At 45.1% G+C, this 23,505-nt stretch overlaps 1 protein-coding gene across 1 annotated transcript in view; it reads left to right on the top strand.

Moving 5' to 3' along the window:
- The window catches only part of PAPPA (pappalysin 1), a 246,209-nt gene that overhangs the window by 11,637 nt on the left and 211,067 nt on the right, over nucleotides 1-23,505 (top strand). The window contains exon 2 of the mRNA XM_081179613.1: nucleotides 19,829-20,900. Coding sequence (XP_081035739.1) covers nucleotides 19,829-20,900 — 1,072 coding nt within the window. The remainder of the gene's footprint in view (nucleotides 1-19,828; nucleotides 20,901-23,505) is intronic.

The following is a 23,505-nucleotide window of genomic DNA, read 5'->3' as shown; positions in this document are numbered from 1 at the left end:
TGCAGAGGGGAACAGGGCTTTTGACTGGTTGGTTGATTGTCTTGAAGCAACAATTCGTGTGTTTCACTTCTCAGTGCTGACTCCAACTCCCATCAGCCCCAGTTGTCATGGTGGAACTTCTGGAAAGAAGGGAAGGGAAAATCTGTCAATTTTTAATTCTCTTTCTTACAGTTGCGAAGTTCAGTTTTCTACAGTTCAACATCAGTTTGAGATCCTCCTGCAGATTCATCAGCTAAATTTTAGTGAGAAATTCTACTACACACATTTTTATATGCAGTCTTGCCAAATATACACATATTTCCAAAATAATTTTGCCTAATATAATGCACTTTTCTGTGTTGTTTTCACTAATCTATATGCACACTTTTAGTACATGTATTTTGTACACATTAATTGCAAAATTCAGAGAAGGGTGAATTTCAAATGATGAATGTGTTTGGTTTTCAGTGAATGTCATATTTGTATTTAACTCCTATATCTTCTATGAGGGATGTGAGTGGTGCTGTAGTCTAAACCACAGAGCCTAGGGCTTGCCGAGCAGAAAGTTGGCGGTTTGAATCCCCACGATGGGGTGAGCTTCCATTGCTCAGTCCTAGCTCCTGCCAACCTAGCAGTTCGAAAGCATGTTGAAGTGCAAGTAGATAAATAGGTACCGGGAAGGTAAATGGTGTTTCTGTGTGCTGTTCTTGGTTCACCAGAAGCGGCTTAGTCATGCTGACCACATGACCCAGAAAAACTCTGCGGACAAACGTCGGTTCCCTTGGCCAGTAAAGCGAGATGAGTGCCGCAGCCCCAGAGTCATCCGCGACTGGACTTAACGGACTTATATCTTCTAATCTATATTATGATAAAATAGGAAAATCTAAATTTAGACTTGTTCACCATGAAGGGGCGAAGGAGCAAAATAACATATTCTCTGCCATCCCTTGGTGTAAACTCTTAATTTCTGAACACCATTCTGAGTTGGGATTTGGCGGGTCATGTGAGTTGTTGAAGTTGTTCTTCAGGATTCCGCCAACTCCTTCACAGCTCTATCTCAGCCTTCCTCAACGTAGTGCCTTTCAAATCCCACTGACCCCAGCCAACATGCCCAATGGTCATAGATGATGGGAGTTTGAGTCCAGCAGAGTGTGTGTGCGCACACACACACACACACGTGTGTGCAGGCCATAGGTCCTTTATGCCAGAGATGTGTACATCTCACATCCTTCTCCACCTAAAAATGCCCGTTTCTCCAACACAACCTTTCTGGAGTTCTCTGTTCAAACGTTGCCCTGAACACACGTAGATGATAGGGAAACATAGGGAAACAGGAAGTAACTTTGTACTGAGTCAGACCATTGGTTCCGCTAGCTCAGTATCAATCACACTGATTGGCATTGGCTCTCCGGGTTGTCAGGCCAGAGCTCTTTTGTAGCCCAACCTGAAGATTCCAGGGATTGAACCCGGGATCTTTTGTATGCAGTGTGGATGTTCTACCAAGCTTTTTACACATTGCCAACAAAGAGGAAAGGCATCACAGACAAAAAGAGGGTACCGTTTTGTGTGAAATTTTCATAAGCTAATGTATATGTATAGTGACAACTTTAGAATAATGACAATAGACTGAATTAGAAATCTAGGATATCACACCACAGAGTGGAAGAGTGTGACCAGTGTGCCTGCTGAGTCTGCTGTCCAGATGCTAACTGTGGATGGGCAACATCAAGGCCTCTGCGTCTCACACTTCTTTACCTTTTGTCTGGACTTCCATGAGACAGCCTTTCAAACTGAAGTGCATCCTCTCGAGAATAGGACACTTGGCTAGCTTTGCCTGCCGAAAGGTGATCAGCATTTCCACTTTTAGATTAGTCTAACAAGCTGGCTTGGCCTCCAGGGTTTTGCAGGGCCGGGTCTGTGGCAATGGGCTTGTGGAATCAGCTGACAATGCAAAAGCTTGAGGCTGTGTGCCAGCTGACTTCTTTTGTCCTGCAGCTGCAGTCCTAGGATTTATATGTCCTCGTCTGCCTGATCTTCTGGGGCCCCAGTATGTTGGTGGCACAGAAGGCAAGATTCCAAAGACTGATTGAGACACAATCTGGCACAGTATCCCCAGATTCTCAACCAACTCATCCCCTGTTTTGGGGGAACAGTTATATCAAGGATAGCAACTGCTGTGCTTTGCAAAAAAAAATATCAAGCTTTTCTGCTCTCGGTGGGTTTTTCAGGCAGTTCACCATGGGTGGGGTCAGATCCAGGCAGAGAGAAAGAGAGAACAGGCCCCAAGGAGAATGTTTTGGCCTTGAAATGTCCCAACATAAAGTGGGGCCTTGAAATGTACATATTTTTGGCAATCTATAGTATCCTATAATGCACACCAAGGGCCTAGCTCTGCTCTCAATTACTCTGGATTTATAGGGAGTAGGGGGGAGGGATGAACCCATGGAACAAAGGTTAGTGGCGCTTCCCTGATGCGTGTGCGGGCGTAACTGCAAACTGAAATAGGCTCGAGATTTATGGGGATCGCCAGGGGAAATCAGTGTTGTGTGGAGGAGCGCCCTTGTCAGTCGGGCCGGGACCTCTGTTTGCTGTGGAGAATGATTTAATTTGGGTGTGTTGTGCTTTCAGCGGCTGGAAGCGGGAAATGCTTCTCCAAGATGGGCCTGTTTGCTTTTATACCTTCACCTATCGTATTCCTATTGGGCTTGTAAAAAAACAAAAATACACCCCCCCCACCACACACAAAAAGACCAGGCAACGGACAAGTTATACAGTGAGTCCTTTGTGTGTCTGTGAGGAGAAACACACATGTAAAGCTTTTGCTCTAAGCTTGCTTTTTAACTCTGTTCTAAATTGCAGTCTCCAGGATTATTATCTCCTCTCCCATTTACAAACATGTACCACAGGGGAAATCCAGAAGGAAAGATGATGGTTAACAAAATGAAAACCACCACCCCTCTCCTTCTCTGGGTTTTTCAGTCAGTGGGTCTACAGAGTATTTCCAATAGTGCACTCATACCCCCCAACATTTCTCAGATGAAAACAGGGACATCTTATTCCATAATAATACAGGGTGATTCATAATGAAGTATACAGTTTTCATTTATAGCGAATGGAAACTGTATACTTCATTATGAATCACTATATATATATAACTCCATACTCTACAACATTTCTCTTATGAAAATAGGGGCATATTAAAAGCAGGACATTCTGGAATCAAATCAGAAACCAGGATGGTGTCTGCAAATCCAAGACTGTCCCTGGAAAATAGGGACACTTGGAGGGTCTGTCCGCTTGTAGAAATCTGTTTGGCAGATCGTGACTATCTGCCTGTCTAAAGGTCTGTCTTGTGCATTTACCCTTCCATCATGTGGAAGGAGATTCTTAAGCATGTGCAGAAAATAGGGGGTGGGGGCTGACAACAACCCCCACCAAAGCTACCACTTAAAAATGATTTGAAAATCCAAGATAAGGGGTGTTTAATGCAACATGGAATCTGTGTACAGAAATATCTGACCTGTGCACTTGTACAGGAATTCACATATAATATGTAAGCCTTGTTCAGATGTTACACTGAACACTGGCACAAGCTCTCTCTACACATGTGCAAGGGAACACTTGTTGATTTGTGTAGCTCAACTGTTGTGTTCACAATCTATACACCCACTGAATATTACATGAAACTGAACTAGTGAGCAGTGATTTATGTACATAGATTATATACTCATTTAATGTAATGTGTGAACCCTCCTAACAGTTGGCTGTTCAGATGAATAAGTGTGCATGCATTCAAACTTGTACGTGTGTAGAGACAACTTGTACCTGTGTTCAGTTTAACATGAACAACTGTCCAGATATCTCACCCCAAGTATTGGAGATAGATGAATCAGCCCATTTCTATTTGGGGTTAGTTTCACATGTACTCAATCATAGATCTGTTCCAATGCATTTTTGTAGGGTTTTAAACCATTTAAATTGTACACACTTTCCCCTAACGTATGCCTTCAGTATACACAATATACTTTGTATGCCTTTCCCCCCATTAAATACATGGGGTTGCATCCAACTAAGTTCTGCACAGAGTAGACCCACAGAAACTATTGGATCCAATAGTCATGCCAATTAATTTCAGTAGCACTTGGTTGGATACGACCCATATTTTATACACATTTTAAAAATCAAAGCTTAATTGCACTTGAGGAATCCAGTTGAAAGATGTGTTCTAATTAGCATGCAAGTCTGTTTCCAGCAAATTAGGTAGGTTGGCTTTAAAATGTGGACTGAACTTAGATATACAATACTCTGATAGGGGAGGCCTGTGATCTGTCATCTGGGCAGCCCAGAACCTCCATACACATTTCTCAGGTTTATGTCCCCAGAAGGTCACTTTGGTGCTACTAATACATTGGTTTGACTTCACCCCAAGAGTTGTACTCCATTGTTGCTTGAGACAGATGGATGCCAACAAAAACTCCTTAGTGTCAGGCTCACAGATTCACAATGGAAAGCTATTTGGACTGAGTTACGCTTAGAGTCCACCTCTGTAAAGATACGCAAAGCAGATTTAAAACTATTTCATAGGTGGCATTTCTGCCACCTCTCCTTTGTGTTGGAGAAGCTGTCCTATGAAAGGCAGCCTGTATCATTTATGGTGATCCTGCGAAAAAGCTTTTAATTTCTGGAGAGCAGTTTTTGCTACTGTAAGCAAGATTATGTAACAGTCTGTGGTATCTGACTCCACTCTAGCACTCTTCTATATCTTCAGAGAGGGAATGCGTGACTTCATAAAGATTTGGTTCTAAAACTGTTGCTGGCTGCTAAGCTCAAAGTAGCCTCCAACTGGAAAGATCCCATAAATCTCTCCATAAACGCATGGCATGCTAGGATCTGGTAATTAGCTTTAGATGAAAAGCCGACTCAGCAATTTAGAGAAACTTGAGGTGAAATTAAAACTGACAAATTTGCATCAATATGGTTTCAGTCACTAATATATGCAAACACAAAAGACAAAAACTTTCACTCACCTGTCTCCTAATTTTCTTTTTGGCACGATCCTTTTACCCCAAACCAATAACTGCAATAGCACATGCCTTTCAATAGTCAGATCTCTATGTATTTCCTGATTTGGCATATTCTTCCTTAACTGTTTTACATTTGTTCTATTACATTGTTATTTTTTGAAAAATTCAATAAAAATCCATTTTAAAAATGTGGGCAGAACAAATTCCTCCACAATTCCAACCAGGGACAGAGCCGATTTTTCTAGTTGCTACTAAATCACTTTTGGGGACATGATAAAGATGCTTTAAAAAATGCCCAGAAACATTGTGCTAGAGATGCAGCTTTTCTAGTTCCATAGTTGGATGGTGTAATGTGTATGGGTTGCCCGTGCGTAAGTTGCCGCCTCTCCAGGCTTTGTTGCCTTGCTAAACCTTTCAGTCTGGGCAGCCCTTCACTTCGTGGCTGCCTCAGTCGCTAGCAGAATCCGTCAGTGGGCGTTTCTTAAATCTTTTCCAACATAAAAGTTGTTTGACACCCAGTCTCCTCCTACTCTCTCTGCGTGGAAGTCTTCTGCGCAGGGTGGGCATGGGTAGCGGAGGACCCGTGCTCTCCCCGCTGGTGTCCGGTGAAGAGTCCTGGAGCCCTCTCGCCAATTCCCCCATCAGCCCCTCTATATCCCTGGTGTTGCGCTGATTTGCTTCCCCAACTGCGGAGCTGCCTCTCTCCCTGCTGGGCCCTTCTCCAGCATCATTTGAGAGCCTTCCCTCCGCCTCTAGCTCCGATGTCAGTTCCCTGACAGATGGGACCCCAAAGAATCATCTAGTCCAACCCCTGCACTTGAAAGGAGTGGCAAAGATCAGCAGATTACCTAATGGGCAGCTAGAATTAAGAAGTTTAACCTTGATTCAATAATAAAATAATATAAAGGTAAAGGTAAAGGTAAAGGGACCCCTGACCATTAGATCCAGTCGTGGCCGACTGGGGTTGGGGTGCTCATCTCGCTCTATAGGCCGAGGGAGCTGGCATACAGCTTCCGGGTCATGTGGCCAGCATGACTAAGCGGCTTCTGGCGAACCAGAGCAGCACATGGAAACACCGTTTACCTTCCCGCTGGAGTGGTACCTATTTATCTACTTGCACTTTGACGTGCTTTCGTTCTGCTAGGTTGGCAGGAGCAGGGACCGAGCAACGGGAGCTCACCCCATCGCGGGGATTCGAACTGCCGACCTTCTGATCGGCAAGTCCTAGCTCTGTGGTTTAACCCACAGCGCCACCCGCGTCCCCAATAAAATCATATAGCATCCAGCAAAATGCACTATAATTGCTACAATGGACACAAAAATATAAAGTGGTCCACCAAGACCCTAAACAATTTTCAAGTTGTTTATGTGGAGGGGGGTGGGAGGACACTGAGCTGGGGCATTCCATGTTGCCTCAGCATTATGGTTTCCAAAATGTGCTGTAAGGAACTTGGACTTTCTTTGGAATATTAGCTGTGGTAGGGCTGTAGCTGCTGGAGCCCACAGAGTTCCCAGAGCTGCTCCTCTGCCTTGTTTGTGGACAATTTTTTTTATGACCTCCCAAAAAGTGTTCTTTGATTAAAAGCTCAACAACTTTTGTTGAGCCACTGATCAGATCTTCACTTCGTGAAATATGGCAACCCGACTTCTCATTCCCAGCCTGTTATGCGAATCTATAGGTTCTTCTTTGCCCCTTGTTTTCATTTACTAGCCTCTCACCCTGGTGTTCATTTGTCATTGGTCCTTCTTTTGCCGTCTCAGAAGATCATACAGGAAAAAAGAGGAGGATATTTTGTGGGACGGCACATTTGTAAAGAAAAGAAAAGACCAAAACCCTGCAGAGCTACCCTAATATTATTCTGAAAAAGCCACTTTTAATAGCAAACATTGTTTGCATTTTCATTACCCTTGCCCAAACCAGCCATGTCCCATAGCAACACAGCCACAACTCCCGATGTACACCCAGCTCAGTTGCTCTGGTTTCCTTTCCATGCTACACTGCATAAGATTGCAGCGCATACCTAAGAAAACTCAAAGCTGCCTTATGTTGAGTCAGAGAGGGGTCTTCCCCAGTCCTGCTGAGAGTCTTTAATGAGAGACTGAAACTGTGACCTTCAGCTGGCAAAATTACATGATATTTATTTAAATATTTATAAGAAAATGTAAGCAAGGTGGTGTGCAACTAGGAATGCAAGACGGAATTGTTTTGCATTCTGCCCTGCGTTCATCTCATTCATGTCATGTATATAAAAATAAATTTTGATGATATGCGAAGGAGCAGAGTAGCTTACAGCTAGGGAGCTAAGTAACTCTTCTAGGTGATTGATAGCTTCTTTGTAAAGACTATACGTACAATGTCCAGACTCTTTATATTCAGAAGAACTTTACTTTCATAAACATATAACTGATAATAATATATTTACATTCGAACATAGGTACGTTCTCACTTGAATTGTAGATGGAAGACTTCTTCCTTAGACTTATAAATAAAAACTGTGGTGAGACTTGCACCAGAGTTTTACCTCACTCAGGCCTTACAGCTTCTTATAAGAGGTTTTTACTTTCGCCTCAGCAGTATTTTCTCTTACAGAGAGCTCCTGCACAGGTTTCTCCCAATTAACGTTTAGGGATCTTCCTCTGTATGTTTCACTTCAGACAGATCACACTGACACAACACTGCCCTCAGCAGTATCCAGAGAAGCCTCTCAGCAGCCATTCTCCCTCACACACAGAGAGAGGACAGAGAGCAATTAAAAACAACAGTTACTGGAATAACAGTCACAACAGAATGAAATGCCTCTCTCATGTAACTCACAGTCAGATGAGAGCTACTACCAGAGGGGGGCGGATCCATGTTCACATAAGTAAACATTCCCATTTTAGGAAATTAAATAATTATCCTTAACAATTCATAGAATTGTTGAGTTGGAAGGGACCCCAAGGGTCATCTAGCTCAGTGTTTCCCAACCTTTTTTGGGCAAAGGCACACTTGTTTCATGAAAAAAATCTCGAGGCAAGCCACGCCCCCTACAGCCAGCCGATTGGCTGGCCAGGAGGCGTGGCCGGATGGGATTCCCCTGCTCTCGCGGGGGCTGAGATGGGATTCCCCACTCACGTGGGGGCGGATGGGATTCCCCGCTCACGTGGGGAAGGGCGTGATGCCCGCAACCCCACCTCCTGGGGCAGGCCCAGTAGCGAGCGGATGTGCAGGCCAAGTAGCGAGCGGCGATGGGATGTGGGAGCTCGCTTGCTCGCCGCTCCGCGTGTGCTCGCCGCCGGCGCCCCGCCTCTCACTGCCCGACTCGCCCGCCTCCACGGAACACAAGGCAAAGTTCCACGGCACACTACTGTGCCGCGGAACACCGGTTGGGAAACACTGATCTAGCTGAACCCCCTGCACTGCAGGGATCACAATTAATCATCTTAAAAACCCACAATGAAGCTCTTACTGTCATAAAGTTCTTCATAATGCTTAATAGGAATCTCCGTCCTTGTAACTTGAAGCCACTGGTTTGGGTCCTACCTTCTGGAGCAGGAGAAAACAAGGCTTGCTCCATCTTCCATGTCACAGCCCTTCAGTCGTTTGAAGATGGCTATCTTATTGCCTCTCAGTCTTCTATTCTCCAGGTTACTCAACGCTGTTTCCTTTCCACTGCAATTCATCTAATGTCAAAAAAGAATGTCAGTCACTTTGCTGTCTGCTGTGACAAGTTTAGGTCACTTACGTGATTAAATATGTAAGTTATGTAAATTACATTGTCATTATGCTATTCCATCCTATAATTACAATGCAAAGGAAACACAATGCACATGGGAGGGGGGCTGCAATCAATTACGTATCATTTGCAAAGTGAAAGCAAAAGTGAGTACCAGTGGTATTCACTGGCTTGATTTCCATTCTGGAAATGGGAGGAATAACCAAAAAAAGAAGGGAATTTTCACTTTTTGTTTGGAATTATCCACCATCCCCATGTGCAACATAAAACACACAATGTATGTAACAAAAACATAAATGCACAATAAGATATCAACAACTGCCTGGGCAGTACAATTTTTAACAGGTGTTAAAAAGAAGGCAGAGTGACTCCTGCCCAACTTCTGCTGAAGGTGGGAGCAGTTTGACCTTCAAATGGATGACCTCAGGAGGTCATGGACTCTCCTTCACTGGTTGGTTTTAAATAATGGTTGGATGAGCATTTTCCAGGGGTTCTTTAGTTGAGTTTGCCCTCAACCAGCCAACATTTACCTGCCTACTCACTTGCAAACAATCTATGGGTGGAGACTGGCTGTCAGCCTCCTGAGTCTCAGTATTGACTTTGCAGAACTTGTCAGAGGGAAAGATGGGGACAAAATAAGAATTAGTTCTCTCCGCATATAATTGGCTCCAGCTCTGCCAGTCATTTGCTCTGGTTCCTCCTACTGTTAGCCTCCCTTCCTTCCGCTCCACCAAGTCCCAGTGGGCATGAGCCTCCATTGTCTTTAACTCTTTCTTGATAAACTTCATTTATCCTCAAGCAGAAAACAGTGGACTTTCTGGCCCATGCCACACATTTGATTACCCAGAAAAGCAAGCTTTGGACCACAGGGCGAGTGAGGAGTGTCAGTTTAACTTTGGGAGTCAGAAATGGTCTGAAAAGTGTCCCCACCACCCTCAGCAAACCCACACCTGCCAGCTTCCTTCTGCTTATACTCAGTGTTGCACTTTAGGAACTAAGGAAGAGGAAGGTGTAGACAAGGCTAGAATTGTCTTCACCTATCATTGTATTTGGTTCCTCCTACCATGGAGGAACTCAAGCACCACCTAGTATTGGCCTTCTGCCTAATGCTGTACCGGTTCCAAAGGGACCATGGAAAGTCCACTCACAACTGTTTTATATGGAGCTGCTGTTTTGTGTGTGGAAAAGGTGGGTCTTGAATGCACTTTCTATTGGAGGGGATTATTTAGGGCCATTGTCAATTGCAATAACTCTTTTGCTCATAGGCCATAAGCTTCCCTGTGTGACCCTTGAAGCCACTTTACTGGTGTTAGCAATTATGCAGGTTGAATCTTTGCTTTGTTTACATTGACATTTTGAATTATTTAAGGGTCTCGTGGAAGAATGTGATGGGGAAGAAGGAGGGGAGGGAAATTCAGAGGCTACGTTATACCACACACACACACACACACACACACACACACACACATATATACACATACACCACATACATATATACACATGCACACACACAAACAAACCACTATGGGTTCAAAGTCATCCGAGGAAATCTCTACCAAACTTGGGAAAGTGTTTGGGTGGATCCTTCTCGACTTTATCCAATTGCATGGAACATGGGAATACTTAACCCAAATCTGTCTCTTTTAATTATTTTCCTCTGGACAGATAAAAGCTTTCTATAGGTTCCTGTAGAATATTTGCGCTTTCAAGCGTTCCACCGTGACTTTGATACTAAGCGATTAAAGCATGTGAGGAGAAAGAACACAGCCCCAACCTTTAACTCCTTGTTCATGGGCCTCTGACTGCTGCTTTGATTGTTGACCTAAATTCCCCTTTCATAACTAAGTCCTGTCACCTTTGGTTGTATTTTTCCAGCAAAGTGGGCAGTGACAACTTTCCAAAGTTATGGGGATAGTCCATCCCCCACTCTAACTTTTTCTTCCCAAGAATGCCTCCCCACTAATCTCGCGTCTCCACAACACTCTTTGTATTTCCATCACCGCCCCTCCTTTGCTTCCCTCTTAAAGGGTGATCTCCTAGCACAGTAACAAAACCAATAACTTGATGAAAAGTTTTATCAAAGATGAGGGTTGCACCTGAAGGTGAAACAACAACAACAACAACAACAATTTCATTATTTATACCCTGTCCATCTGGCTGGGTTGCCCCAGCCATTCTGGGTGGCTTCCAACACATATAAAAACGTAATAAAACATCAAACATTAAAAACTTACTTATAGAGTACTGCCTTCAGATGTCTTCTAAAAGTTGTGTAGTTCTTTATTTCTTTGACATCTGATGGGAGGGCAGTCCACAGGGAAGGCGCCACTGCCGAGAAGGCCCTCTGCCTGGTTCCTTGTAACCTCACTTCTCACAGTGAGGGAACCACCAGAACGCCCTCTGAGTTGGACCTCAGTGTCCAGACTGAACAATGGGGGTCGAGATGCCATTTAGGGCTTCAAAAGTTAGCATCAACAATTTGAACTGTGCTCAGAAAGATACTGAGAGCCAGTGTAGATCCTTTAGGACCACTGTTATATGATCCCGGCATCTGCTCCCAGTCACCAATCTAGCTGCCACATTCTGGATTAGTTATAGTTTCCGAATCACCTTCAAAGGTAGCCCCACATAAAGTGCATTGCAGTAGTCCTAGCGGGAGATAACTAGAGCATGTACCACACTGATGAGACAGTGCACGGGCAAGTATGGTCTCAGCTAGCATACCAGATGGAGATGGTAGGCAGCTGCCCTGGACACAGAATTAACTTGCACCTCTATAGACAACTGTGAGTTCAAAATACCTCCATGCTGCGCACCTGGTCTTTCAGGGGTGCAGTTACCCCATTGAGGACCAGGGAGACCCCCATACTCACCTGCCCCCTGTCCCTCAGAAACTGTACTTCTGTCTTCTCAGGGTTCAACCTCAATCCGTTGACCACCCTCCATCCTCCAAGTGCCTCCAGACACTCACACAAGATCTTCACTGCCTTCTGGTTTTGATTTAAAAGAGAGGTAGAGCTGGGTATCATCCACATAATGGTGAACACCCAGTCCAAGCCCCCTGATGATCTCTCCCAGCGGCTTTATATAGATGTTGAAAAGCAGGGGGGAGAGGACGGAACCCTGAGGCACCCCACAAGTGAGAGCCTAGGGGTCTGAACACTCATCCCCCCAACACCACTTTCTGGACACGGCCCAGGAGGAAGGTGTGGAACCGCTGCATAACAGTGCCCCCAGCTCCCAACCCCCCAGATGGTCCAGAAGGATACCATGGTTGATGGTATCAAAAGTCACTGAGAGATCCAGCAGAACCAGGAAACAACTTTCACCTCAGTCCCTAGCCCACCAGAGATCAACAACCAGTGCAACCAAGACAGGTTCAGTCCCATGATAGGTCCTGAATCCTGACTGGAAGGTATCCAAATAGTCCACATCCTCATGACATGCCTGGAGTTTTTTAGTAACCACCCATCCAATCACTTTGCTCAACCCCAGTAATAGATTATTTGAGACAGGACAATAATTGGCCATAATGGCCGGGTCCAAGGATGTTTTTTTAAGAAGCAGTTTAATAACTGCTTCTTTAAGGGGGTCCAGGAAGACTCCCTTACAGAGAGAAGCATTCAGCACCCCACAGAGCCCATTGCCCAGCCCAACTTGGTTCACTTTTATGAGCCAGGGTGGGCAAGGATCAGGCAGACAGGTGCTCAGTTTCACTCATCCAAGCAGCCTATGCTCATCCTCAGAGGTAACAGGTTGAAATTGATCCTACACAACTTGACAGTCAGAGCTGTGGCACTCTCCTGCCCTAGCCCTATCATGGTGGAGTTTACCTCTTTCCAAATTTGATAGATTTTATCTGCAAAAAAACTTTGCAAGATCTTTGAGTCCTTACCAGAACCTGATGGCGAAGGTGGTTCTGTTAGACTATGAACCACCTGAAAGAGTCTCCTGGTACTGTTTTCCACAGATGCAATAGAGGCAGTTTTTCACCCTCGCTTTAGCAACATGGTAGACTTGACATTGAGCTCTATCCCATGTTTGGTCTGTTTTGGAATGGGTTTTTCACCACTGGTGCTCTAGACATCACAGTGATTGTTTCATCAACCCTCAGCTCCAGGGGAAACCACGGGGCCATCTGAGCTCTGTGCAATCAGAGAGAATGCTTCAGAGCCAGATAGTTGATATCCCTGGTCAACGCTGCATTCCAACGGGCTTCCAGGAAATCAGCTGAGAGGCCATCAACATGGGATAATGTACCCCCTACCATTTGGACCGTTCAAATTAGTCCCACCCCCCTGCAGAAGGGAAGGGTTGCACAGAAGTCTAGTTGCACTTCTTTTATTCCACTGGAACTTAGTGTCAGACCACCCATGTGATCTGGGTGCACAGAGGTGAACACCATGTCTAAGGCATGTCCACAGCTATGAGTAGGGCCAGATTTATTCAAGGACAGCCCCATGCAGGCCATGCTTTCCACAAAGTCCCAAGTAGCTCCTTGTAAGGTTGTGTTGGCATCAATGTTAAAATCACCTAGGACCACCAGACTAGGTGTCTCTAGGAGAACATCCACCACAACCTGAAGCAGCTCGGGCAGGTAATCCTTGGTGCAGATGGAAGGTCGGTACACCAGCGGGAATCCTGTACTGCCCCTAAAAGAAAGTTATACTAAGTACATGATCTAATAACATCAAAAAGAATCAATATATTTAGCTCAATTTATCTGTTTTAATATGTGTAGAAAACATATACATCATTATTCACAGAATGGTCTAACATATATATTTTAATTTTAAGTAGGGGGTGGGTTACATATAAATAACTGATGTTTCAGGATATAATTTTTCGATTTAAAAAAATCGTTAAACACCACAAGCAACAAATAAAACCACACAAAGTTTTTTCAGTTACAAGCATATACAAAGCAAAACATAGTGTAGAAGCAAGAAAAGTATTCATCAATGTGATATTGTAAGCACTCTGCTCTCATGCATGTGAAGGTTCTTATCACAGGAATCCTGTGCCTCATGCTTTATTCCTCTTACGGGGACCTCGGGGCCTCTCTGCACAGGGGTTTGAGAGACTGGGGGTGGAGAGTTTGCTGTCCCTTATTTATGAAGGAGTAGACAGAAACCAAGCCTCCTCAGACCTGTCCCTTTTTGAGACTCCCCTTATAACTCTCTTTCTCTCCAGAAAGTAATCTGAGAGAGTTGTGTCCCAAATATAATTAATCCAGGTCTCCATTTGAGGCTCTGATTTGGCTTTCCAGTGAAATAACAACAGCCAGTTGCACTGCTGCTAACTACAACAAAAACTAAGTCCCTGTGTTTAATTCTTGAGTTTGGGTCACTTTCCAGCCATAATACAGCTAAGGATAGGTTAGACATCAATTCCTGGCCTGTGATGGAAGAGATACAATTTCAGTGTGAATCGCTTATATGATTAATAAATGGCCACCAGACAGTTTCAAAATCCTCAAGAGCAGCTTTACCTGTTTGTACCTTTAAATGATGTGCTAATTCCCACCCTACCCTCAATAAACGCTTTTTGCACCATGCCTCTCAAGTCAGATTATGTGCATCCTTCCAGTTGTGGGTGCTAACCAAAAATGCAATAATGAATTGTGTGTAAATAACATGTTTGATCAGAAAATATGGAAAGAGGACACAACCCGGGAGTGAGACCTCAGTCCCTGAAATAATACCAATTTCTCCTTGGCAAAGGTGTAGCGGAGGGGGCCATGGCCCAGGGTGCACATTTTTGAGGGGGGAAATCAGGTGCCCCCATGACAGGCATGGAGCCCTGGCAGCTGAGGCGTGGCAGCAGACAGGTTGGTTTAGTGGTCAGGTGGATGGAGGCAGCGGGCAGAGAGCTTGTTGGAGATGGGCTCTGTTCACACCCTCTGCGCACACACCCCTGGCATTCGTCCCTACCCCAGCTGTCCAGTCCAACGGGGTGTGTGGGTGTGCAACACTTGCCACATCCTGGGTTCCAGCAACCCATGCTATACCGCTGCTCCTTGGACCAGTTTCCAGAATTTCTGCTTCTTTAAGGTGGCTCCAATCCACCTCTTCAGCAGCCAAGACTGCTGCTGCTGCTCAGCCAGTACAGCAAGAAGCATGTCGGGGTGCAGCTGCTGTCACAGGGCCTATTGAGGGGCCTCTTGAGGCTCAGGAGCTTAAATAAGCACAGGGGAAGCAATTAAATGGAATGTGAAAAGTGGCTTCGTGGAGTGTGAAAGAGGAGCAGAGGGGCTGTAGCTCAGCAGCAGAGAATTTGCCTTGCATTCAGAAAATCCCAAATTCAATTCCCTGGCATCTCAAGGCAAGGCTAGGAGAGCCTCTGCATGAAAACCTGGATGAAAATCCCCACCCACTGCAGTAAAGTGGGGCCACGCTGCGCTGCCAGCCTGGGCATGCACTGGGGAGCCTGGCTGGCCAACTGCTTTGAAGGGTGCGTTCACAGTGCCCAGCAAGCCCAGCACTGCTTTGTGAGATTTGCAAAAGCAGTGAGGGGCTGGCAGGCCACATGCCTGTTGTGTCCTTCTCAAGCCATCCTCCAATGGCCACATCCAGTGCTAGATTACCAAATAGGTAGAGTAGATACCATCCTATGGGCCCCACATCTTTTAGGGGCCCTGTAACAACAGGTCAAAATAACGGTGATTTGATCTTGAAAGAAAATTACAAAAATGTATTAGAGATAATTTTTGAGGGTGTGTGTGCGAGATTTGAATTGCCTAGGAGCCGCCACAGGGTTTAATCTCACACTGGCCACGTTATCCCTGAATCCCTCATATCTCTCATTGAGATCCCTGAAGATGATCCTGGCACTAAGAAATCATAGAACCATAGAGCTGGAAGGGGCCCAATTATGGCTCTGATAGAACTTACAAAACTATGATTGTACTGCCTGGAAAGGACATGTGGAGCTGGGGGACCTGATCCTGTACCTAGCACTAAGCCTCAACAGATAGCGAGTAGCCACACTTGTCTGGTCCTCCATTGCGGTTTGGTTTTGAGCTTATTCTTCCTCAGAGCCCATGGACCACAGAGCATAAAATGCACCACTGCTACAGAGCAGCCCCACTGCCCTGCTTTACAGAGGTCTACCCAGTATATGAAGGGCTCTCTCCAAAAAACACACAATCCTCATGGAAATTCATCAGCATTTTAGTGCAAATTTATCTTAATAGGCAATTTCCCCAAACTTATTAGACATTTTTATGTAGTTTTTATGTTGATATGTTGTTGTATGAATGTGTACGCACAGCACACTTTAATCTAGCATATGCATTTTTGTACACATTGCTGGGCTGGAAAACTGCATTGCAAAATTCAGAGCAGTGCAAATTTCAAAGGCTGGCCGCATTGTGGTTCATGTATTGTTCCAGAAAGTATGAATGAGGTAGGTTTGCCTTTGCATGTGAACTGAATTGAATTTCTTTTCCACCAGCTTCACAATTTGTAGATCCTTTGGATTATGTTCTAGAAGAATTTTGTGGTTTTTAATTTCCAGTTTCAAAGGGCCAAGATCAACCCAGTGGTGGTGTGTGGGTTTGTGCATGCATTTGGGGTGCTGGTATTGATCTCATAATTTGTTTTCCACACTAGATAACAAAAATATGCAACATAAAGTGGGGGTGGTAAGAAAGAAGAGATCTCATCATCCCCAGTCATGTTCAAGCCTGGGGTGGGTTGAGAAGTATAAAAGGGGCATACCAGGAAGGAGACCTGAACCCACTGCTTCCGATCTTACCACTCAGGGACATTTCCCAATGTACTTTTAGGTTAACATAACATATCACCAAACCAACAAAACAAAAAGCCACCACAAAAGCCCGTGGTTCCTGCATTGCAGTGGGGTTGGACTAGATGAAAAACTGCAATCAGCTGACTGGCTTGCTCACTCATGTCAGTTGCCCAGGTACTAACAGAACTTAAGTCTGCAAGGAAAGATGGAGTCTGAGAGAAACTGAAATTGTCAGCGAGAAGGCAACTGGGGTATGTCGAACCCTGCAGTTTTTTCATTTTTGTAGCTTCAGTAACCTTCCCATGCCTGATACACACTATAGGTTATATTCAGTGTCAGTTCTACTCAGAGGAGACCCACAGAAAGTAATGTACATTACTAACTTAGGGCCATTCATTTAAAGTAGTCTTCTCTGAGTCAAAATTAATTCAACTCTATCGAAATTAATGGGTTGTATACTGCCAAGTTCAACTCAGAGTATAACAATTTAAATGAGTGCACCTAAGTTAGCAACGTCCATCAGTGTCAGTGATCTACTCTGAGTAGGACAAAATTGGATACAGCCCATCAGTTTCAGTGGGCTGTATCCAATTACTCAGAGTAGACCCATTAAAAATAATGGAACTAAGTTAGCCGTGTTCATCATTTGCAGTGGGTGTACCCCGAGTCAGATGCAGTGGATTGGATAACATTTTGGAATATATGCAGGTATGCATTTTTTAAAAAGTAATAAAATAGCAATCCAAAGAGTCTACTCCAGGGGTCAGCAAACTTTTTCAGCAGGGGGCCAGTCCACTATCCCTCAGACCTTGTGGGGGGCTGGACTATATTTTGAGGGGGGGTGAATGATACAAGAGCACCACCAGCCCCGGTGGCTGCTTACCTGTGTCTTGTGAGCAGCAGAGGCTGGCAGCGGCAGCAGAGGGATGATGAGCGGTGCGCTAAAAGGCTCTGGAGAGGGGCTGCTTAAAATCGCAGCTACTCGAGCGCTGCTGCTGCTGCTGGCACCGACAAAGCCCAGCCCCCTTCCTCCTCTAGTCAGGGCAGGGAGAAGCCCAGAGGAGGGAGGGAGCAGGCGCTGCCACCACCGCTGCCGTGTGAGGGAGAGGGAAAGAATGTGCACTCTGGCAATCTATGCGGCAATTCCCAGACCATCCATGGGCCTGATCCAGAAGGCAATTGGGCCTGAACCAGCCTACGGACCTTAGTTTGCCTACCCATGATCTGCTACTTTGAATAGGACCAGTATTGGATACAAGCCTCAGCTTTAATTCAGATACCAGGACAAAGCCGCTCATTTGTCTCCCCTCCCCTCCTTGCACCATACTGATGATCAGCAGTCACAGTGTCCAGCTCCAATCTGGTCTCGAGATGTGATTTAGCTTTGTTGTTTGTTTAAGTGTATGCACTTGACAGAGGAATACTACCTAGCTGGCACCTCCCTTGCAAAGGCAAGAAGGGAAGGGACAAGAAGGAGCCCCTAGCAAAAATAACACTTCACAGAGCTGGTCTGGGAATGGGGGGGAGGGAGGAATTACTCTTCTGATAACCTTTGCTCAGCTGATGGTCTCCGAGTCCACAATTGTTGATAGAGAGGGATTGAGTGATTATGCTGAGAACACAAAGGGGCAGTGGGCTTCAGTTAAGGGAAGGATAGGGTGCAGAGGTGAGGGCTTAGTTGGGGGTGGGAGAGGGGTGGAAGAAGGAGAGCATGAGCCAGTTTAAGAAGAACCCTGCAGGGTTAATCCAAAAACCCATCTAATCCAGTATCCTGTTCTCACAGTGGCCAACTCAGACTCCTATGAGAAGCCTGCAGCAGGACCTGAATGCAGTCACCTTTTCTTTGCTTTTGTTCCCCATTCAACTGTTATTCAGAAGGACATTCACTCTGATTCTGGAGGTTAGATACAGTCATAATGGCTTGTAGCTGCCAAGAGCCATAGCCATTAATTTGTAAATGTGGCACTAGTCTACCTTACGCTGCCTTTTGAAGCAGAGAATCTGTCTGTCTGGTGGGGAGAATGAAGGGTAAGCTGTGCGCTGTCATTTTGTATCTATGCACATGAGTTTGCATAGGATATCCATAGGGTTGCCATATTTCAAAAAGTGAAAATCCAGACATTTAAGCAATTTCCACCTGGACACTCCATTTGACTGCCATATTCCGGCTATGTCCAGGAAATTCTGGACATATGACAACCCTAATATCTATGTCTTATGGCTATCTAGCAGATGTGTGCATTGATATTTTGATTTGCTTGCCAGGCATTATCTGGAGCCAACAACTCCTTCCACTTCCCTCTCATTCATTTGCACACTAGGAACTTAGGAAACCCTCTTATACTGAGTCACACCATTGGTTCAACTAGCTTCATATTGCCTGTACTGACTGGCAGAGACTTTCCAGGATTTCAAGCAAGGAGCACCTCCCAGTCTTACCTGGGGATGCTAGGGATTGAAACTGGGACCTTTGACATGCTCTAACCCCTGAACCACAGTCCCTTCTCTCTTGCGTTTGGTTGCTCTGTAGCTAGTATTCATTGACATGCTGCTTCTGATATTAGAGGTAATATATGACTATTATAACTGGAAGGCCACTAAGAGTTTTATCCTCCGTGAGTTTGCCTAATATGGTTTTGAGATTTGGGTGGATTGGTGCAGAAATCCCATCTACCATGAGTTGGTGTGCCCTCTGTAAGACATTTACACCTATTCCTTCCAAAATAGTACTACACCAGCTAGCAGGGTTTATTGTGAAAAGAAACCCCAGATTTTCTTTCTGTTGCTATCTGATTACTTCTGATGCAATGTGGTTTCATCTGTTAAAGGAACTTAGATAAGCATGCTTCTATGGTACAGCCTATTTTTTTAAAAAAAAAGGTTTAGCAACCATGGACTGTTCCTTCTCAACCCCCCCCCCCCGTGAACTCAGGGGATTTTAATTTTGTGTGGGTGCTAAGAATTAACAAATGCATGTGTTTTGTGAGGATTTGGTCCAAACTAGTGACGTCAAGCTTACAGTTCAAGTGAAGTTAATGAGATTTCTTACTGTAATTTCACCACTAAGCAATTGCAAAGGATTTCTGGCCCCTAGACAAAGAATTGGGTGTCCCATTTACGTCATATGCCTCTAGAAGTTCTTGACCTTTTGCTGCAATATTGAAATGATTTCTCCCATTTATGGTCACGTGTTCACAAAAGGGTTCAGTGCTCCTTGTCTTCATGCCAACTGGTTTATTGTGAAAATTGCTGTCTTTTGTAGATCGATGTAAATTTTGTAAATTTTGTGCTGTCATCACTCATATTTACTTCTGTTTATCTCTCTCCTCTCTCTCTCTTTTTGTGGGGGGCACTTAGGACTATATGACAAATGTTCTTACACCACCCGTGACCGAGGATGGGTCCTGGGGATTAACACCATCAGTGACCAGGGGAATAGAGAACCCCGCTTTTTCTTTTCCTTGAAGACGGACCGTGCCCGGAAGGTTACCACCATCACAGATCATCGTAACTACCTCGCAAACCAGTGGGTTCACCTAGCTGTCACTTATGATGGACGCCTGATGAAACTCTATGTGAACGGTGCTCAAGTGGCCACCAGTGGGGAGCAGGTAGGGAACATCTTTAGCCCTTTGACCTTGAAATGCAAAGTTCTCATGCTTGGTGGGAATGCCCTGAATCAGAATTACCGAGGCTACGTAGAACATTTCAGCCTTTGGAGAACAGCCCGGTGTCAGAAGGAGATTCTGTCTGACATGGCCATGGTGTCTCATGAAGCAGATGCTCCTCTACCTCAGCTCGTTTTTCAGGAGACTTTACTGAATGTGAAAAGCATCTGGTCTCCGATGAAAGACAGCCCTAGTCTTCCTCAGATCGAATTCACTTCCCACCCTGGCTACCTGCTGGATACAAGCCTTGATCCTCCTCTATGTGGGCAAACTGTGTGCGACAACAAAGAGGTCATTGCCAGCTACAACAAGCTCCCAAACTTCCGTCACAAAAAGGTAGTCCGCTACCGAGTGGTGAATATCTATGATGACCACCATCGCAACCCAACGGTTAGCCGTGAACAGATAGAATTTCAACACCAGCAACTGAACGATGCCTTCAGCCCTTACAATATCACATGGGAACTGGAGGTGCTGGAAGTAAAGAACTCTTCCCTCCGGCATCGCCTGATCCTGGCCAACTGTGAAATTAGCAAGATTGGAGATGACAGTTGTGACCCTGAGTGCAACCATACCTTAACCGGGTACGATGGAGGGGACTGCCGGCACATGCGACACTCGTCATTCAACAAGAAGAAGCAGAATGGTGTGTGCGACATGGATTGTAACTTTGAGAGGTACAGCTTTGATGGTGGGGATTGCTGTAACCCAGAGATAACTGATGTCACCAAGACATGCTTTGATCCAGACTCTCCTCACAGGTAGGCACACTGCTGAGCATATACGGTCCTTCTAATCATACCAGGCCTGCCTATGTTCCCCTCATTCATATTCCCCTCACCCCAACACCTCTTCCCATGCCCACAACAATTCATATTGATTTAATGATTCTCTTTTAAACTGACTCATAATGAATCCAGTTTTAGAATGCATGAGGAAATGCATTTTGTGTTCCTAGCTCTCATTATCAGTCTGTTTAGTTGGTTTGGTTTGGGTTGATGAGCAGCTCAGAGGGCCGTTTTGCACACACTTGAAAACTTCCTTAAAGTTTCTTGGGAATTGGTGTACAAACCTGACATCTTCATGTGCCCATGATGGGGCCCTTAGAGTGGAGGAGATATATCTTGGCACAAATTAGCAGGGGCTTGGAGGTGGGGGCACAGATCTAAGGAAGTTTGGTTGAGGCAAGCCTGGGTTTATAATGAGTTTAAAAACTAAGGGTGAATTGTAGGTTTTGCTTGAGGACATGTATATAAATTTGTTTCCCTGTACAATCATACCTCGGGTTAAAGTCGCTTCAGGTTGAGTGTTTTCAGGTTACGCTCCACGGCGACCCAGAATTAATGGAACACGTTACTTCTGGGTTTCGTCGCTCACGCATGCGCAGATGCTCAAAATGACATCATGCGCAGAAGCAGTAAATTGTGACCCGCACATGCGCAGACGCTGGTTTGTTCTACTCAGGATGCAAATGAGGCTCTGAAACGGATCCCATTTGCACCCAGAGGTACCACTGTATTTGTGTGGGATTTTGTATGAATTGTGTAAGTAGGGTCAGCTGCTCAAGAAGCAGTTCTTTTTGACGGGGGCCATGGTGGACACTGCCAGAGGTGGTTCTGGGATGGGAGCAGTCAAGCGGCAGCCACTCCCAGCTCAACCAGTGGTGTGGTCCTCTCTGTCTTGCCTCTCTCAGCCCAGTGGAAGTGCTGCTGATATAGGCAGGTTGGGGAAGGGAGGAAGCGTTCAGTAATGAGTCCCAGCTGAGGCTGTGGGGTGGGCCTCACCATCTCACCTCTTTCTGATACAGCTGGCTGGAAAGCCACTTATTTGCAGGGGAGGCCTCTAATTGAGAGTGGTGCTTAATCAAGAAAACATGATGGTTTTTCTGCCTAGATTTAGAACCAGCAGGATTTTGAAAAATATCTCCATCCTTGAGTTAAGAGTCACTTGGCGCTGTTTTATTTCACCTGCTCTCTCATGCACACCCTTGTGCCTTGGCTAGAGGTATTCAAAGAATATTATCTTCTTTGTCGACAGAACAGAATCGCTCCCCAGGGCGAGGGGATGTGTAACTTTTTATGAGTGTTTTATGCCAGCCATAAACTCAAACAGAATGTTAAAACATAAGCCATACAAAAGCTTTGACGAGCTTTCTCTTGCTCAGGAACAATCTCTCAGAAGAGTCATGTGAAGAGGGAGATTTGTATGAGGAGATGAATATGGAAAGGCTGTTTTTTTTTCCTTTGCAAGGCTTTGTCTTTAGCAATAACTGTCAGTTGGAAGTACACATGTATTTATTAGCTGATGTGAGCTTTAGCACAGCCTTGTAAATAAAGTCTTCAGAGAAGTTACTAGCCTGCAAAATGTTTTACTGGCCTGTGGAGGGCTGGAAGAGGATGGACAAAGGGGGCTCTCCATTCATCTTCCAACTGTCTGCTGCCTTTCTTTTGCTGAGGACAGAAAAGGGGGAGAATTTGTTCCCTGATTGGCTTTTGTGCTGGACCCAAAGCAGTGATGGAGCAACCCATCTTTCCTCTGCCATCTCACTTTCCATGTACACCATGCAATTAACAAAAAAACAGAAGAGCCTGCTGGATTAGAGCAAATAGCCCATCAAGTCCAGCATCCTGCAAGCAGGATCCAAGCAAAAGAGAACTCTCCCCTCCCGTGGTTTCCAGTAACTGGTATCCAGATATTGTTGGAAGCCCAGGGTCCTATGAGACCCAGCCAGCATGGCCAATTGTCACTGATGATGGGAGTTGGAGTCCATTAACCTCTGGAGGGCTGCAGTTCCTTTTTTTCCCTTCAACTTCAGGCTGGAGTGGGGGAAAGAAACTGAAATTGACAGAAATGCCCATTCCTAATTGTAGTAGACCTGCAAAATGAAAATTTAAAAAGTCAGAGTCTTGCTGGGTTGCATGTACCCTACAGTTGGCAAGATAAAATTTGGGCAAATTGTATAGTGAATCAAACTGTAACATGCAAGTTTAATGGGTTCTGATTTCCTCAGTGTGAACATTTACCTCCTCTTTGATAGGTAAGTGGCATTTCCATCCCCCTTTTCAAGTTGGCAGTTGTTTATGTTGTATGAGGAAGCTCCAACCTGGGGACTGAATTGCAGCCCCCTGGGCTTCTCTACCTGGTCCTTGGGAACTCTCCCCAGACTACCCACCTTACTGCCCCTGCTTTCCACCCTCCTTGAGTATTTTTGCCTGGCTGGAATGTGTCCTCAAACTCTAATAATGCTTCTTGCTTGTCTGTATGGTGGGTAGAGAGGGGTTTATACAGAAATTAGTCAACTGTACAAAGTGATAGTTTACATTCATTGTTCTGCCCACCCCGGGTATGTGACCCTTGCAAGGTCGC

The sequence above is a fragment of the Podarcis bocagei genome (assembly GCF_964188305.1).
Source record: "Podarcis bocagei genome assembly, chromosome: Z".
Lineage (NCBI taxonomy): Eukaryota > Metazoa > Chordata > Lepidosauria > Squamata > Lacertidae > Podarcis > Podarcis bocagei.
The sequence above is the reverse complement of the archived record's forward strand: the minus strand, read 5'-3'. Positions and strand labels throughout refer to the sequence as shown.